General features: G+C 29.5%; 1 protein-coding gene across 1 annotated transcript in view; it reads right to left on the minus strand.

Moving 5' to 3' along the window:
• The window catches only part of LOC132926647 (carbonic anhydrase-related protein 10-like), a 193,996-nt gene that overhangs the window by 32,749 nt on the left and 142,840 nt on the right, over window positions 1-18,407 (minus strand). Inside the window, 2 exon segments of the mRNA XM_060991020.1 lie at window positions 14,648-14,743; window positions 17,026-17,217. Of these exon segments, the coding sequence (XP_060847003.1) occupies window positions 14,648-14,743; window positions 17,026-17,217 (288 nt within the window).

An 18,407-nucleotide genomic window follows, 5' to 3' on the forward strand; every position in this document is an offset into this window, starting at 1 on the left:
AATACATAATATATACCAAATAATATATCACGTATTATGTGTTTAGGTACATGTTCTCGGTGTTCCCCTTAAATTCTAAGTTAAGTTATTTCAAAATATTTTGTTTTTAAAACATTAAAAATGTTAAATTATGGGTTTTATGTTATTTTCTGCGCTCTAAAGTAGTAAAAATTTAAAATTACTACTTGAATTTTTATTATTTTTGTCTTGTTATTTTATTGTCAGAGATTCTTTTTTCATTTTTTGTTTTTTAATTAATCTCGTCTTTATGTTATCAAGTGTAACTATATAAAACTAGTAAATAATAAAAAAACATTATTTTAATCAAAACTGTTAAAAATAAAATTATTACGTTTATATTATGTTATTAATAAAATAAAATGGAAAAAAAAAATATATATATATATATATAATATAGTATAATATATAAAAATAATCAATACTTTAAAACTATTCCGTTTTAATTTATTAAACAGTTTATTATAAGTGATCATTGATTACTTACATTTAATAGTTCAAATTAATATGAAATTTAAAAAAAAAAAATTAACAGCTACATTCAAAGACAATAAAACACTATTTTTTTATTATAACGCTTTATAACTACTTTTATAAGTGCGTATCTTAGATAGTTTTTTAATAAACAAATTGGATATATAATTATGTTTAAAACACATGTGAAAATTATTGCAAAATTGTGTGACAATGAATTAAATCTAATCGTTTTATACTATTATTAAGACTTACCAAGATGTACACTATTACAGCAATAATAATCAACACCTTTCTTACAATTATATTATGATTGCTAATATATTTAAATATGATAAATATTTATAATTTATGAGTATATTTTCACAAATGAACAACATGGCTTTCGACCAAAGCGATTAACCATGACTATAATTTATGTATCTTTCAATAATCGATTTTTGATTAATTTATGATTTATACGGATTTTAAAAAAACTTTCGATTGGATTGACCATGTATTGTCAGTTTATATGCTAAAATTATATGAATTTATAGATCCTTTGCTTTCGCGATTCACTCCTTTCTAATCAACCGTGTCCAAGCTGTAAGATGCAAATTTTTTATCTGAATCAATTTATATATTATTCGGTGTTCCCCGCGGTGATAATTTATCTCCTTTACTTTTTCTCTATGTTCATTATTGGTATTTGTCAATTTCTAAATTATTCAAATTTTTATATTACTAGCTAACTACATAAAAATATTTTAAAAGAATGAGGATACATTGGAACTTCAAGCTGACACTAATGAAATGTATTTATATGTTGATAGATTTTCTATTTTGTCGTATTCTTAAAAAAAACTTCTCTACATCAGTTATGATGTAATAATACAAATCTAGTACGTAAAAATATTAATGAAGACCTAGAAATTTTATTTGATAAAAAATGATCTTTTAGCAATCATGTAGATTATATTCACAATAAAACTGGGATAACCTAGTGATTTACATGATAGTTGAATATTAAAAATGTTATTTTTAGTACGTTACCATATTGATTATGCTACTTTAACTTAATATTCAGATAGTATTAATCAAAATCATAGTTTATTTAGCGTCCAAAATAATTTTTTAAGATATTTATCTTTTAAATGTAAATTTGAATGAAGTCCTAATTTATAATTTATTAATATAACTATATAAGTATATATATTTTTAAATAGTACCATTAAATAAAGATTTAAAATGTAAAATTTATTTTTAAATTACTATATAGGTACATCATTTAATTTATTGCACCGAACTTTTAGATCAAATTAACTTCAAAGTAAATAAAATTAATTCTAGAAATAAAATATATCCATTTTATTTATTTAATATCAATACAAATTATTTGTCATATTATTTTATTAATGTCTAGTCGATATATTAGTGACTAGTATCTACTTATTAATATAACCATAGAAATCTTTAGTATCTATTTTTAACTTGGTATACCTAATTATTAAAATTATACTAATTAGCTCTTTAATTGTTAATTTGTGTTTTTAATTTGTATGTTTTCATTATATTAGTGTAACACATTTATATATGTACTTTCATCATCATACATTTGTAAATTTGAATATTATACGTATACCGTAAATAAACAGTATTATAATTATTGTTATATTAACAATCTGCTGTTATTGGTAGATTATTATAGTTAATATATAACAACTATTACACTGATCTTACTAAGTTAAATGCATCGGACAACAATTTAACTTCCAACTGACCTCAAATCTCAGGAAAATCTCAGTATAACAGATTGTTAATAATATTCAGTAGACAAAAAAGTCAATTTTCTCTAATTTTCTAGAATACTATTCATCCTCCAAAATGTTTAACTAACATAATTTAGTCTCGTGATTTGTAATTTCATATGGTTGTTGACATAAAATGTTGTCTACGCGATCATCTGCAGCTCTACTTACAATCCTATAATCTACGTCTCTTATTCAGATTCGAGTAATTTCGTTATACATTCGTCAGTTAATATATGTACACTTCTACATGTACCTACGTGAATTTATGTACGCCGAGGCCAATAATAATAATATACCAGACGTTCCGATATAGTATCGTGCTTACATTTAAATAAAGAAAAGTCCTGCACTGGCGACCGCAGCTAACGGCACGTACTTACGGTTTAGATATCTGTGTAACGATAATAGTGTTATTATTATGTTTGTCGTTTGCGGATGATATCGTATGAGAAATGCGATTTCCGGACTTCGCAGGGAGACGGATTTTCAAAAAATATTTACCGTACGTGATTTATAGTATTACGACAATAAAATTTCAACCAATCGCCGGAAAATCTAATAACGACAATAATATTGATTGTCGTAATCGGGGACTGCGATCGATCCGATAAGAACTTGTACTTATAACGTTGACATACTAAAACGAATTTCTCCTTTGAAAAACTTTGATTTTGATCATTTTAATTTGTTATTTACTTTTATTATTATTATTATTATTATTATTGATTCGAATAAATCCTGCGTTCGTGGTAACAGAACACTTTTCTAACAGACCTCGTATCAAAACCCAAGATTTCGGCTCCCGATCGGAAAACGATGAGAGGGTAATACAGTATAATAAATCCAAGTCTAATATATAAAACATAACGTACCTATGCATATTGTTGTGATGTTTAATGGAAATAGCCGAAATGGGATGAAATAGAAGTTTTGTACTTCCCTGTGATTAAAACGCGATATCGTTTTTGTGGCATTGGGAAAATCGCGACGAGACCACCACCGTTGTCAAGTAATAATATAATAATGGTAATGAGACCGAACACCACGACATGTTTCCAGAACGAATCGAGCGCGATGTTTGTTCGCCATTACTCACGTATCTGTCTTGTATTTCTGTGTGGCGGTGGTGGGACCGAACGAATGGGTAGGTACACGATGAATACTTAAAACCGTTGCCACCCTCCGCCCAAGTCGTTTTTCCGCCCTATTTTCTTCGCACGTCCCACGAGAAAACGCGATTTCGGACAGGGCCATAAAGCCGGACGATTTTTTTTTATTGTTTCGTGTTTTTTCACCGCGTACGGTTTTATTGAAAACTTTTTGTGTTTCCTAGCGTCTTAACTGTTTCCAGTCCGGTAAAAAACACACATCGCGTTTCAAAACAACCGAATCGATCGCCATTTAAGATTACGCACGTATTACATAATACTAATATTTGTGTAGACGCACTATAATAATTTACCTACACATATTATATATATATGTATAGAGATGTTGTTCGACAAGAGGGTTACCGTATTTTGATAAGATCCGAGGTGAGCGGCTAATAAAACAACAACTTTGTCTTTAAATTCAACCGAAACGCGTGGGTTAATAGAGTGTGTTTTAACGCTTTTCTTGTCCTATTTTTTATTGCGTAAAAGTCATAAACGGTAATGGTCATTTGACACCGTTTTTTTTTTCTAGCTATCGGTATGAGCGCACGCGTGCTCGATTACACACAAAATGTAAATAAAACACTGGAAAAGAAAAAAAATGAAGCAAAACGGTCTAATCATTTGTTCTTGACACAGTTTATTTCAATTGAATTTCTGTAAATAATAGTTAAAATGAAAAACAATGAACTTTGTGGTTTAAAATTTATAAAATATTTGAAAATATAAAATAAAATATTATATTAATCTTAAGGACCTAAAACAACATTGACAACTTCAATGTTATAAAAAGATTTTTAATTAATAGATCTGTAAACCAGCCAACTGAAGTTTCCATTCAGAATATCCTTTAAATATTTTAACGTATAAATTAATATTGATTATGAATAATAATTTATTAATTATTGAGCCGAGCACCGATTTCGATGTTTTATCGGATTTTTTTTTAAGCTGTTGAGTAACACGGCGTCATTCATAGGCAAAATAGGTACATTAATACGTATCTGTTCAAAACGCAATATTGTTTTTTAATATTAATAATAATATTATCAATCTTATAATGTAAACACAATATAACCATTAACCATTGCCTACATACATTTCAGGAAACTGTATAATGTAAATCGAATTTTTAACATAATATTAGAGCGTAATATAACATTAAATAAAATGAAAAATACTAATGTGAAAGTATGAGCATTAATATTATGTCAACGCGAATTAATTATAACCGTAAAGTGATGTTATATTTTAATAAGACAAATTAATTTTTTTCTCATCGCAATCGAATCGCAGACAAAATTGTCTTAATTTAAATTAGACACGATATCTCTTTAAAAAAAAAAAAACGTTCTCTTTAATATTCTTGTATTCGATATCTCAAGATGTCAAAAACGCACTATCGCGACGATAAATTACGCTAAGCGAATATATAGGTAACACACCGTAACATTCTACAACTTACTGTTTGCCGAGGTGAGCTGCAGAATTAGTCGAATTCGACCCGGGTATTTTCGTCGCTATTAATTACCATATTGGCCTCAACCACGACCGATCGTAATAATACTATAGTTTTATATTTTTTACAAGCTATACATAAAAAACAAAAAAATTAAACGAATGAATGACATATTCGTTTTAATTAACTTTTATATTGATCGTCCAATGTTGTTTTATTATTGTTGTTTTGGGCACACACACTAATAACACACATGTAGTATTAGTTTTGTAGCGCTTAATTTCAGTATGGTAGGCATTCAGATTATATTTTTCTATTGTTTTTACACAACGTTTTACCTCCCCACACGTGAAAATACGTCCGTTTTGCACAACCCGGATTACGGCGAAAATGCTAATGCTATACAATAGTGTATGGGTAGGTCTGATAATTACTATCGACAACACAGTGCAAAACGCATAATATTCTTTATATTGTATACGCTCCGGGGGCGAGGGAAACGGTCACGATTTGTTCTAATAATATATTACGGTAAACATGAACCACTTATGAAATAAAATTAATTTTCATCCCATTGAGTATTTATTTTATTTTATTTGTTTTTTAACATGGACCACATCACAGACACCAAAACACGATGCATCGAAATCAGTACGTTTAAGTGGCTCAATTTACTCTCCGCCGAAAAAAAAATTGTATTAATAATAGTTATTAGTATTATTTTTTCATTAAAGATTATTAGCATTGATTCTCATACTGTTGGTGGTGTTTTACAGTTTGCTGTGTTCACGCGAGCGAATTCTTGAAAATTGAGATGTGACGAAATCATCAACCACGAGCCATTATTGACGATAAACATTACGAAGTGCCGTGAGGGACTCGTGATGTGATATAATTCGTAGAATGTACACTACTCAATAGCTTGCAATAATCTTTTTTTAGTGAATATGAAAATTACAATAATTTAATAATATAATATCCTTCGTATATTTATTTAAAATTATACAAAATATAGTCACTCCCCAGACACGCAGTACGTGAGTGTCGCGGTTTTAATGAGATATATAAATTCTGCTCATTTTGCATGATCGATGTCTACGTATTATACATGGAATATACTATATAGATATACTACACATCACAAGTTATAAATCTGAATACGTTTTTTATAGAATAAAAAAATATCAATGACGTTAAAGATACTTTTTATTAGGAAGTGTAACATTTCAGTTCTTATAGTAAAACAATTCTGTCGTTATTAGGAGACAAACATTCGTTTGTTAATAAGCATAATATGAATTTATTGAAACATGTAAAATACGAAACGGATTGTTTTATTGTTCATTTTTTTTTTTAAATTTCATCGAGTGTAACAACGTAATGTTTTGCTTTTTTCCTCCTTCGGCGAATAGTAGTTATGGAAAACGTATCTGTTGAATTAATAATCTCGCATAGAATACAGATGAGCACTCGCATAATGTGCATTAAGCTTATTGTTGATTTTAGATTTAACTTTATAAATAATTTCGTTCTTAAGTTCTGAAACTTAAAGACTTAATGTGTTTGTAAGACATTGTTTCTACAAAATTAATAACTTCAAAGTTAAAATTATTATCCTTTTAAATCTACAAAAACATTATACACACACACACATATTAAATATATTAATACACTTTACAATATACAAACATATTAAAATCGTGTTAAAACTTTCAGTCTCGATGTTCTAATGCTCGTGTGGTAGCGTTTAATAGATCATGGGAATTTCGGTTTCTCAAGTGCTTACAACTTATAGCTATAAATTAAATAATTGTCGTGCTTAATGGGCTATATAACATTTTCATTTCCACTGAGCGATTCACAACAATACTAAATTGGTACACGAGTTTATACAGGCATTATACGATATATTGGTACCAACACTTCGGTACTGAAAACTTCAGTCAACGCATTCATATTATATTATCGTAATAACACAGGATATGACGTACGATATTAAGTTATAGTTCAAAATAATTATGTATATTTAGGTGGTAGTACCTACTCGTATAACAGTCTTATTATCCCTATGGAAATGCGTAAAACACTTAACATTCATTAGTTTTTTTTTTTTCTCATCAATAAGTAGTAAAAGTTTTTATAAACTACCTATCAGTCAAGAATCAAGATAATGTTTTTTACTACTCGGAAAATGACTATCGCACACGCACATCACTATCGCATTATTTTTTTTCTTTTTACTCATCACAAAATAATAATTGAAGTATTCAAATTAAAAAAAAACACGTATATTATAATAAAAAATGGGATTTTTGTAAAAACACGACGTTGTAAAATGTAAAGCGTTCGTAAAATTATATTGTAATAAGTGAAACTATAGGAGAGAGTGGAGATGCTTAGCACCCCGAAATTTACTCATACACTTTCAAGATAAATTAACCTCCAAGCTCGTATATCAGTTTAAAACGAATAAATAATAATAATAATATACGTTACACAGTAAAACGCGTTACGTGACACGTACTATCAATGTCAATACCAACACTATGACAGCAATATACATATACTCGTATCTATAAGACATTTTGTAATTTTTACTTATTTGTAATATTTTATTTTCAAGTTTTATATATAGGTGATCTGTTTCACCGTAGATAAATTGAATTAATGTATCTATTTGAAAACTTGGTAAATGATAATACATTTGACTTTAATTTGCTATAAAAACTTGAAACAAGTCTCGAATACTTTCATTATTAATACAAAGGCGTGTACTTAATAATAAAATACAAATTATAGTAGAATAAAAATAACTGTTTTATTATTTAATAATTTTGTTTTAAAAAAGTGAAGAATAAATCAAATAAAGCTGTATCGGCTTATTTTTTTAAAGAAAATTTATGGAGAGTTTTTAATTCTTCCTCGGGATTTTTTTCGCTAATTTCACCAATATATTATATTGGTATAAGATTATAAAAAAAAAATATTATAATATAATTGGAATTTATTTCGTTTTTGTGTCTGAAATCGTAATAAGACATTATGATATAATATAAAAACTAACCTTTAATATTGATAATATAATAATATTTTTGATTAATATTAGACCAATGGAAGTCAATTGAATTAGACTCGATTGGCGTGTGATGATGTTTCACTTAAATTGTGTGGGTAATATCTCGGATTCCGATTTATATCTCGAGGTACAATGTTAATAACTTTATGAAGAATCCCAATAAACTTAATATCGTTATTTTGAAGCATTGCATAATAAATTAATATTAATTCACATTGATAAAATATGTGTACTATAATACACTTACGGAAGTACCTATCATAATATACCTACGTCAAATACAATTTCTATTGTGATGACATTTTTTGAATGTACATTTTAACATGTACTTGAATTTGAAACACAACGTTTTACGGAGCAGTGGAGTGAATAATACAATGCGCGACATTCGGTTGTAATACAACGTCACTCGTATCATGGCCCGAAAACAACAAAATATAAAATTTATAAAATTAAAAACTTTCCATTGGACCACAACGTATAGTTATTATCTGCAGTAGCGTCTCCCGAACCGTTCGGGGAACAGGTTAATCGAATACGATATAATATAACGGTCGAACAGCCACCATAAGTTTTCTAGCCGCGAACTTTGACAGCTAATTTAGTCGGATATAAAACAGCGCCGTGTAGCAAATACAATTCAACGTAAGTACCTGCCGTTTTCAAAACGATGACATGATGCGATCGTTGACGACGATTAAATACAGTGGATTGGCCGCCGCATAAACGTCATTATCATCGGAACGTCGTTAAATCGCGGGACAACACGTCGAGGTGCAGTGCCCATGCTAATTATCAGATTATAATATAGTGTGCAGGGTTTCGAAAATGTTCATCCCCCGAAAGATAATCGATTCCACGCGTAACATAATAATAATAATAATAATAATGGTATCCCAATATACACTATCTGTGGGCGTCAGTCGATATTTATTTATGTAATTTTTTTTTTTTTCGGTCAAATAAAATCGACCGATCACCAGCCGGAAGTGGTCTTCAGGAGGGGGCGGCGGTGGTCGGCGGCGCGGAAGGGCCCGATAGTTTAAAGCGTTATTTCCGGTTCGGTGGTTTTAGCGTGTCCTGTCTGTGCAAATTCGCCGCCCGGAGCCCAGTCACCCCCGTCCCTTCCACCCGCAGGTCGACCATCGCCGTCCGATATGTCCCGTCATCCGTAAAGGTGCACGCGAAATCAAAAATGCACAATCCATATTAATATTATAACAGCTACTATTGGCACACTAGTTATATATATACATATATATGTGTGCACTGCACTTGTACGCTTATTTGTATATATATATATATACATTTATCGGGGACGTGATATCGTACGCCTGGCCGGCCGATTACGATGACGTAAAATTATACGTTTTGGACCGCGATCGATATAGGACGTGATATATTATATAAATGATTAAATAAATAATTATGTATGATATCGCGATGTTTCAGACGAACACTGCTGCTGTTAATGTAAATAGGATCCGTGAAAGACTGTGCTGGTGGTAACGATAAAATATAAGTATTAAATTTATTAATAAAAATTACTGTCTGGTAAATTTAGAAATGCCAATGACAAATAAACTAAAGTAAGAAATATTAATAAAAAATTTAATGACACTATTGGTAAGTGTTTAGTGTTGTTATGAAGAAGAGAAGGGTAGTTCTACATTGGTAATACGTACACACTTACATGGGGTGGAAGTGATTAGTAGCGTAGTAGCATGTGGTGCATAATATTGAAAAAAAAAAAACAAGGAACTTTAACCTAATGCAACTTGAGTGATGCGGAGGGTCTATTTTATCTTTTTTGCCTTTCCTTTCAGAGAATCAAGAACCGGAGAATAATCGAGCGGCTAGTGTTTTACAAACGCTCAATAAACGACAAGAATTTACACTAAACGCGCTCTAAAAGATAAAACTCGGTTAATAACGGTATGTGGTACAGACGCATATTATTCCAAAACAGAACATAAACTAAAGCATATTATAGTAATGATACTTAATCGGAGCTAATAATTTATATTTTATATTGAGCACGGGGGCGTCTAACAAAACCGTACATTTTTAGTGCCCAATCATAACAAGATACTTTTATAATATTGTGTAAACGGGATGTTAAAATTTGTAGGTGTCGAAAACTGTAAGTCACGGATCGTGTTTCCGGCTCTTTTAAACTTGGATCCAATGAATAAATGATAAATGATAAATCAAAGGCCACCGGACAAAAAGATCCATAAAACGACATATTGAACTGAATATTGAGAGATAAACCCGTGCTGTGTATTATTGTAGGTATGCGTGCTAAACTATGGTGTTTAAATTTTTATTTATAATTTGTATTTCCATTTGCGAGCTATTCGAGCGGGACCATAATTCGCACGTTCCATACGTATCGTTACGCTCGACTGTGAAACAGGCCTAAATAAACGTAATGTTATAGTAACCTAATGATGAACAATATTATAAACACGATTGATGTTATTATGAACTGATATTTATAAGTCAATCGGCGTGTACATATATAATATGTATAAAACGATTATTATTTTGTTATAAATTATTGATTTTAATTCTTTAAATTTCAAAATAAATTTCGAATATTATAAGAAAAAAAATATTATTTTATTCATTACTTTTTATTTTTTACGAGATTTTCAATGATTTTCGTTGATTTTTAAAAACAATTTAAAGCCCTGTCGATGGGTACAGATATAATAAGTGCACAAGTCGCCCACATAGCATATCCGTCTAGACAAACGGGATTTCTCATATAATTAAAAACAATGTTATTTAAATTTTAAATTGGTATTTTTGATATTAAACGAAATATTGTCTGTATAATATTGTTAAAAGACTGTCTGATCAATTGTGTGTGATACATTTAAACTATTTTATCGTACTATATCGGGTATAACTGAAAAATATAATACAAACGTCACAATACGATGCATGAAACTTACTAAAACTACTTTATTGTAGCTATTATGATAAGTTTATCTGTTGTTTGACAATAACTGTATATATATTGTATATTGATGGTTTGGACTTTGGAACGTTATTTTATCGTATATAATATAAATATATAATATTATTATGCTCTCATAACGGTATGTTATGTTTTGTTATTAAATGCAAACAACTAGGTATTGCCTAATGATAAATATATAAATAAATTCATTTAAAGATATATTTTCAGTCTCGTGATGGAAGTCGGTCGAAACGCACGAGTATCTGTGCGCTCTCGTTTCTAAATCAAATTATCCCACTCTTATTGGCGACAATGAGATAAAAATTAATAGTGGACGTGTTATTTGGACATATTATAGCCTGCAGCTCTGGGTCAATGTGAAAAATTCCAATATAAATAAAATACTTATTAAACGCCATTCCGTCTAACCATACTGTGTATTTTGATCACAAAATTCTTTCAGTACACCAAAAACCAAAAATTATATTATAAACCTCTTTTTAGAAATTTTACTACCCACAATTCGTGGTAATTCTCTAACCCGGTTAAAACGAAAATAGTGTCGTGACCTACTCGACAACTAATTAAAAAAATAAAGTTAATAATAATAATCAAACGATAGTGTCACTAGTGGGTGTCTGCTTTCTTCAAAGTTTTCACGTTTTATGTGTAATTTATTGTGAACTATTTAATTTATTAATTGTCCCCCAAAGAGGTATAGACTGTAAATCGCATTTAATAATAAAAATAAAAAATAAAGATATATTTAAGTTTAATTTGTGAGTAATGCAAAACTTATGATTAAGATAATATGACGTTTTTAACATATAATTACAGAAATAATTATATTATGCATTTGCATATTTATTCTGGTTAATTTACTACTCAGTAAGTACAAATAACAATTCACAACGTTTGTGTTCAAATGTTTAAAATATTTAATTGTTGGATTTAAAGATAACGTTTTGGGTTTTAAATGCATAGTTTGATGGCAAGTTGAATGCATGTTTATCAAAAATCGAGAACTTCGGTAAATGTTTTCGTAAATCAAGATTGACAATTATTTAATATAATACTGTGAATTTGTCATGATCACGTAAATACTTATTTTCCTTATAGTACTGTATGATTATAGTGGATATAACAAGTAGCTTACAATATAGTGCAACAAAACGTTTATCAAATCATTTAATATTACTGTTTTTGTGTTGTATTGCGGAATAGTACGTGAACGTGCATATTTTTAAATACATATCTGATGATTCTTCAGTACATTAAAACCATTGCTCTACTATATATATTTATTATGTGCTTTCGAGCACGAAAACATTAAAACTATTTACCCATTACAATAATAATAGTCTATAATATTATGTACGTACAATCCCGATGATTATTAAACCCAATGCACGTATAGGTATACAGAGTTATTCAAAATGATTCATCCTATTTCAAATTCTTAAATAATATATATTTAGATTTAAAGTTTAGAATTATAGAATACGAGTATTACGTATGGTACATACATTAAATAAAATGGTAATAATCCAAATTAATTTGATGATACCTACAAAATATACAGTCTATATATAATATGGTTTCCCTCGGGGTTGATGATAATACTGGTACGTACACGGTGTCTTCTCATAGTATCCCCAAACCGAGTAGTTACATGGCGGGGTGAGTTATCTGGGAAGCCAAGTGCATCGGATGATTAATTTTGATTAAACGTGTTTAGTAATAACACTATACTTTATAATATTATGTGTTTCTACACAGTACATTTTCATATTGTACCTACACCGATAATCACACTGTGATCTCGTCGATCAATGAACAAAAAATGTATGATAATATCTAATAAAAATTTACTATTACGGTATCAAGTTACTGAGAAATTTTAAGTCATTTGTCGGTGTTTGGTTACAAACGTAAAAATATTTGTCGAATACGTTTAAATCACATCGATGCAACGCGCGCAGATATTTTTATCGGTTATTAATTACATTTTGTTGGAAAATAATTGGTCAGAATGCGAACTTTTGAAAAATGTTTATTCTGAATTATTGTATTCATTTGCAATTGTACTGACTTGAATTATATTTTGGCAGAAAAGAGTTTATTTCTCGGAGACTTAATTTCATTACTCGAAAAAACTATTCTTACTCTTAAAAAATATAGACAACAATTATTATTTGTCGTGGTGTAATAAATTTTTACAATATTTTCGTTAAATTAAAATACCATATGGATTTGTTTCTGATATAATATATTTTAAATGGATTATGATTAAAATAATAATATGCTTTTAATGAAAAATGCAGTTAATACAGTTATGATAATGTTTGTTTCCAATGGGATATTTTTCACGAAAATAAGGATACAAACGAATAATTTTACAACTTTTTTCACAAAAGTGGTCATTTTCAAATTATTTTCTAACAGAATACACAAAATACAACTATTTTCCTAGATTTTCCCAATCTTAGGCATACAGATCGGAAACACATATTGTTGGGACTGTATTTTTATAAAACCTTGTTACTTTGGAATCGTAAATTATTTAAAATATTACGTTATTTTGGAAACATAAATTTATCAAAAATATTACCTATTTGAAATATAATTTGTTGTTGGAACTGTATTATAATGTACAATATTTTTTCGAAATCGTATTTGCTCAAGAACATTTTTTTCATGGTTATTATTTCGTTGGAAATGTATATACAATATACATATTATGTATATTATTATGTAATTGGGTTTTGGAGTTTTCTAACAAAATTAGTTTCTGAATAAATACTATTTCCATAAAATACATTTCCAAATATTTTTAAATATTTATTTATTTATCTTAAAATTATATACTCTAACGGTTTGATTTCTAAACACCATTTTTTGGGATAAATATTTTTTAACGAATTACGTTTTCAAATTTCTACATGATGATCAATTATTTTTTCAACAAAATGTAATCGTCTGATAGCGCGTCTATTCCCGTTTGCGTTTTAATAACTGTCTGACGTTCGCGCCTTGGGACGACGACATTGCGAAGTACCGCTTTCCACTCAGAATTGTATGATATAATATTATGATAATAATAACATAAGCATCCAAACGGACGGGCCGAACGATTTTTCACCGTTTATTGTTACAACATGATAAACTGCGAAACATTATTCCACCGTTGCGGACGCGCGTGATGAATATTATAATTTATAATATGATATAGTACGTTTCAGGGCTGGCTTTATTTTTCGTGACCGATTCTATTACACAACATTATACAAACGTGAACAAGTTAATGAAAACAATTAACTCAAGATAAGTAGTCAAGTTAAGTAGATATACGATCATTAGCCTAACAAGATATTTTACCGAGGGACATACTGAGGAATAATTAAGACTATCTAATTATTATTAGAGATAATATTATCACTATTAATAGTATTAAATTATTTTTGTTTAACACTGTGTATGCATAGTGTATAATTGATTCATATATATTATAAAATCACTAAAACAAACATTTTAATTTCAACTCGATAGGTTATTTTTAAATCTATTAAAAATAATATGATAACATTCTATTTATTAGTAAAAGCGAGAAGTTAAAAGTTTCTAATTATTTGATGTCGAGTATTGTAGCGTGTGATCGAAATAATAATAATAATTATAATAACTTATTGTGTATTGCTGCTGTACCTGTAATAGTAACGATAGAACGACGATGCCGTGTGATCTCTGCACCGCATCCGAGTAGTTGGCGAACAGCTGCGAGTTGAAACTGAATATCTGAAGCTGTAAGCAAAATAAAATAAAATACTGATATGAAATTACGACCACGATAATATTACATTACAATGACTATGATATAATAATATGTTGTACGAAAGCAATAATAATAATAATATGTCGTCGGACGGAATCGATTCCAACCGTTCTTCGAATCGTTAAACTTTATTATACCACGCCCAATTTAGTGTCCTATCAAAAAGTATTAAATAAATCACGAAACTTTTCTTCGCGCCGCAAATTTTCACAAACGGTTTTCGCGTGCCGTGAAATTAAAAAAAAAAAAAAAAAGTTCGGGAACCGCCCCGTTCTATAAACTGGGCTCGGGCAAAAACACACGATCGCGGCTTTGCGTTGAAACTACGTGTGTACGACCGCGTTGAGCACAAAAATACGTGTGTGTTGCGAAATAGAGAGGGAGAGATTAGAAGTCACGAAGGTGAATCGTCACAGTCCAGACATAGTACAAAGTATGATATAATATTATTATGTTATATTGCCACCACGTCTCACATCACGACATTTTCGCAAGACTCCGACCGATATTACATATTATTATCATTATTTTATAACGAAGTTTTTTTTTTTCGATGGTATATATACTATTAGTGCAACTACTGTTGGCATCATATATTTGGTCACCGCAGTGTGCTTTAAAATAGTATGATGTGACTAATTATTTGTCGTGATTCTAAAGCTGTGAGTACGAACGGTTTGTTAGTATTTTATGGATAATCAATTTTGTTTCCTGTACAGTTTTTGTCTGAAAAATAAACGAGTAATCACGAGGAAGCACGTGCCTGGGCTAGACATATTTTAATATTTCATTGATTTATGTACCTACATGATTTTGTCAATTCCGAAATGTAAGTTTAACGAACATTACTCGATGTTCGCAACTGCAATGTAAATACAGGAATCAACGTTACTTTGAACGAAAAAGCAGGAATAAGCATATACGTTATTTTGGTATTTTGATAAGGTATGCACAATTGAAAATTTCTTTTTTTATTGAAGGCGTAGGTATTCATTGTTTTATAGTCTATTATTTATTTTATTCTTATATAATTTAGTTATTTTATTGTTCATAAGATGTGTTTTGCTGCAATCGTATTAAAATGCATTGTCCGTGGTCGTTGTATTGCTGTAAACGTCGATGGATACTCGTATTTACAAGTGACCACACGTATATACTTATATATTTTTATAGTTATAGAAACAAATTTTATTTTACAAAATTTTCGATTTAAATCATATTTTATTCATCTAAATACATTTTTTAATCTCTTAACTATTATCTAGACGCATGGAGTGTTAACTGTTGTATTTAATCTATATTATTATCTATCATATTATTTAAATCATTTTTAGTCATCATTGGGGTAACGTAGGATACACTCGATAGGTAGGTATGTTTAATGTTTCCAACAACTACAACTACACGACGTGTTAAATTCGCTGCAGATCAATATGACAGGTATCTACTTTATAAGTAATCAAATATTTTAAACGAAAAATGTACGTCACGGTTTAAGCCGGAGAACGGCGAACAAAATGTGTTATTCGATAACGTTACAATTTATCGGCTGCTTTGAACAAAGAGCGTTATACCCAACACTTATAAATTCCATCCAGTTTTCCGCAGGCGTAGTGGTTCATTATATTGTCAAATAATACAACACACGATACTCGTAATGTTATAATAGTTTATACCGTTAAACCTATTTGAAATACGAATAAAATTACATTAACTCGTGTAAGATACGTTTTAACCGAGAGTATGTAATAATAGCAGGCACTTGGTAAAAATTATTTTTGTTTTCTTAAACGTTTTCGTGTTTCCACCGTACACTTTACCGGTATACCGATTACATCCAATTTTCTACTTGAAGCCACCCCCTAGATGTCCCCAGAAATATAACTACTATATTTTCTCTTATACAAAGTGTACACAGATAAAAATTTATATATTATATTAGGTTATAATAATAATAAAAACAAATACGCATTATAATATTGTAAGACCAATGTAGTTTCGTCGATCCGCTAAGAGACGGTATGTAAAAACCGTATAATCGTCAAAAGTGTAAATATTAATGTCATAATAAATTGTTGCGTGAAAGCCCCAAATCGATGACCGGTGTGACGAGTTCTATACGTAATGTGTTAAACGGTAAATATGGATTTTTGAGCGAAGTGTCGCACGTCAAACGCACTGCGATTATCGCGCTGATAAATGCCAAAACGCGGTCGTAAATTTCGTGCTGATTTGTATATTATAATATTACCTCTGCCGGAAACGAATAACCATTGATCGAGTGTTCGGAGCCTATTTCGTCCTGCTGACCGTAGTGTATGTGTATCTCGTACACTTGATATTTGTACGACAGCGGTCCACCGGTGATGTTTATGTGGTTCTTGGTGCCGTTCTCCAGGTAGAACATGACGCTGTGACCGGTGTTGCATATCATACCGTCCACCTGTAACGATGCACGAAAAATGTTAAATAATTATTGCCAGTAGTTTTACCGGAAACGCGACATTATGTAATTATATAATCTATCTCTATGGGTACCTATAATATTAATTAATCTTTCTTTCTTTCTTTTTTTTTTCTATTCTTTTTCATCTATATAGATTCGTAGGTTATCGGAGAAAGTTTTCAAAACTCGGTGAGGGATTGTAACTTTGTTTTTCAACACATGTAGTTCGCTGTAGGGTGGCTTGTTTTCTATCCTAACCTAACGATTTTTCTCCTCGGTTTTATTTATCTATATATTTATCGTTGTTATTCGTTACAGAAAATATAATAGTTATTATTGATTAGATATAATTATCTGCGTCATATTGTATGTTATTTAGACTAATACAGCTATTCTCGTTAAATACAAAATCACAGCTAGTGTATTATATTAGTGACAAAGTTTATATAGGTACTTATTCTATTTTACCAATTTTCAGAAAAAAAATAATTGAAAATATTTCAACTTAAATAAAACGGAAATAATAGATAAGTAGATTATAAAAATATTATATAGTTGGCTAATATAGATATCTAAATTACGAATGCGCAACAGCTGCCTCCGAAACTGAGGAAAAAGGTTAGGTTACACGGTGTCGCGATACTAAAAAAAGTGTTTCAAAATAAAACGCAGCTGTAAAAAAGAAGGGTTGTTTGTAATGTTATAAATATTTCTAGATCATAATGCTGTTAACATTAAATAATTTCTTTAATATTTGTCCACGTTTTTTAAATGATTAACGATTAATATTTGAAATACTAAAAATCATAAACTATTTCATGTCTATGTACATAAATTGGCTGGGCGAATCTTAGTATTCACTGATGATTGTCGACTATGTATTATTTTTGGACCTTTATAATAACATACTATACATTGTATTATATTCGTAATAACGTCACGTTTTGTATAAAATATAACTTTTATGTTATGTACTGAGTGTCAGTGACGTATAATTTAGTCGAAAGTTTATTCGTTTAATGGCACGACATTCTCTTTCTCACACTAACAACGGAATAGAAAATGATTATAATCATGTATATATAAGTATAATATTGTTGATCAAGTTTTATATTAAATTTATTGCACAAATGTGGAGTTAATATGTACTTTATCTCAAATAATGATGTTTTGGAAAAAATGATAAA

The sequence above is a fragment of the Rhopalosiphum padi genome, chromosome 3, assembly GCF_020882245.1.
Source record: "Rhopalosiphum padi isolate XX-2018 chromosome 3, ASM2088224v1, whole genome shotgun sequence".
In the NCBI taxonomy this organism is placed as follows: Eukaryota; Metazoa; Arthropoda; class Insecta; order Hemiptera; family Aphididae; genus Rhopalosiphum; species Rhopalosiphum padi.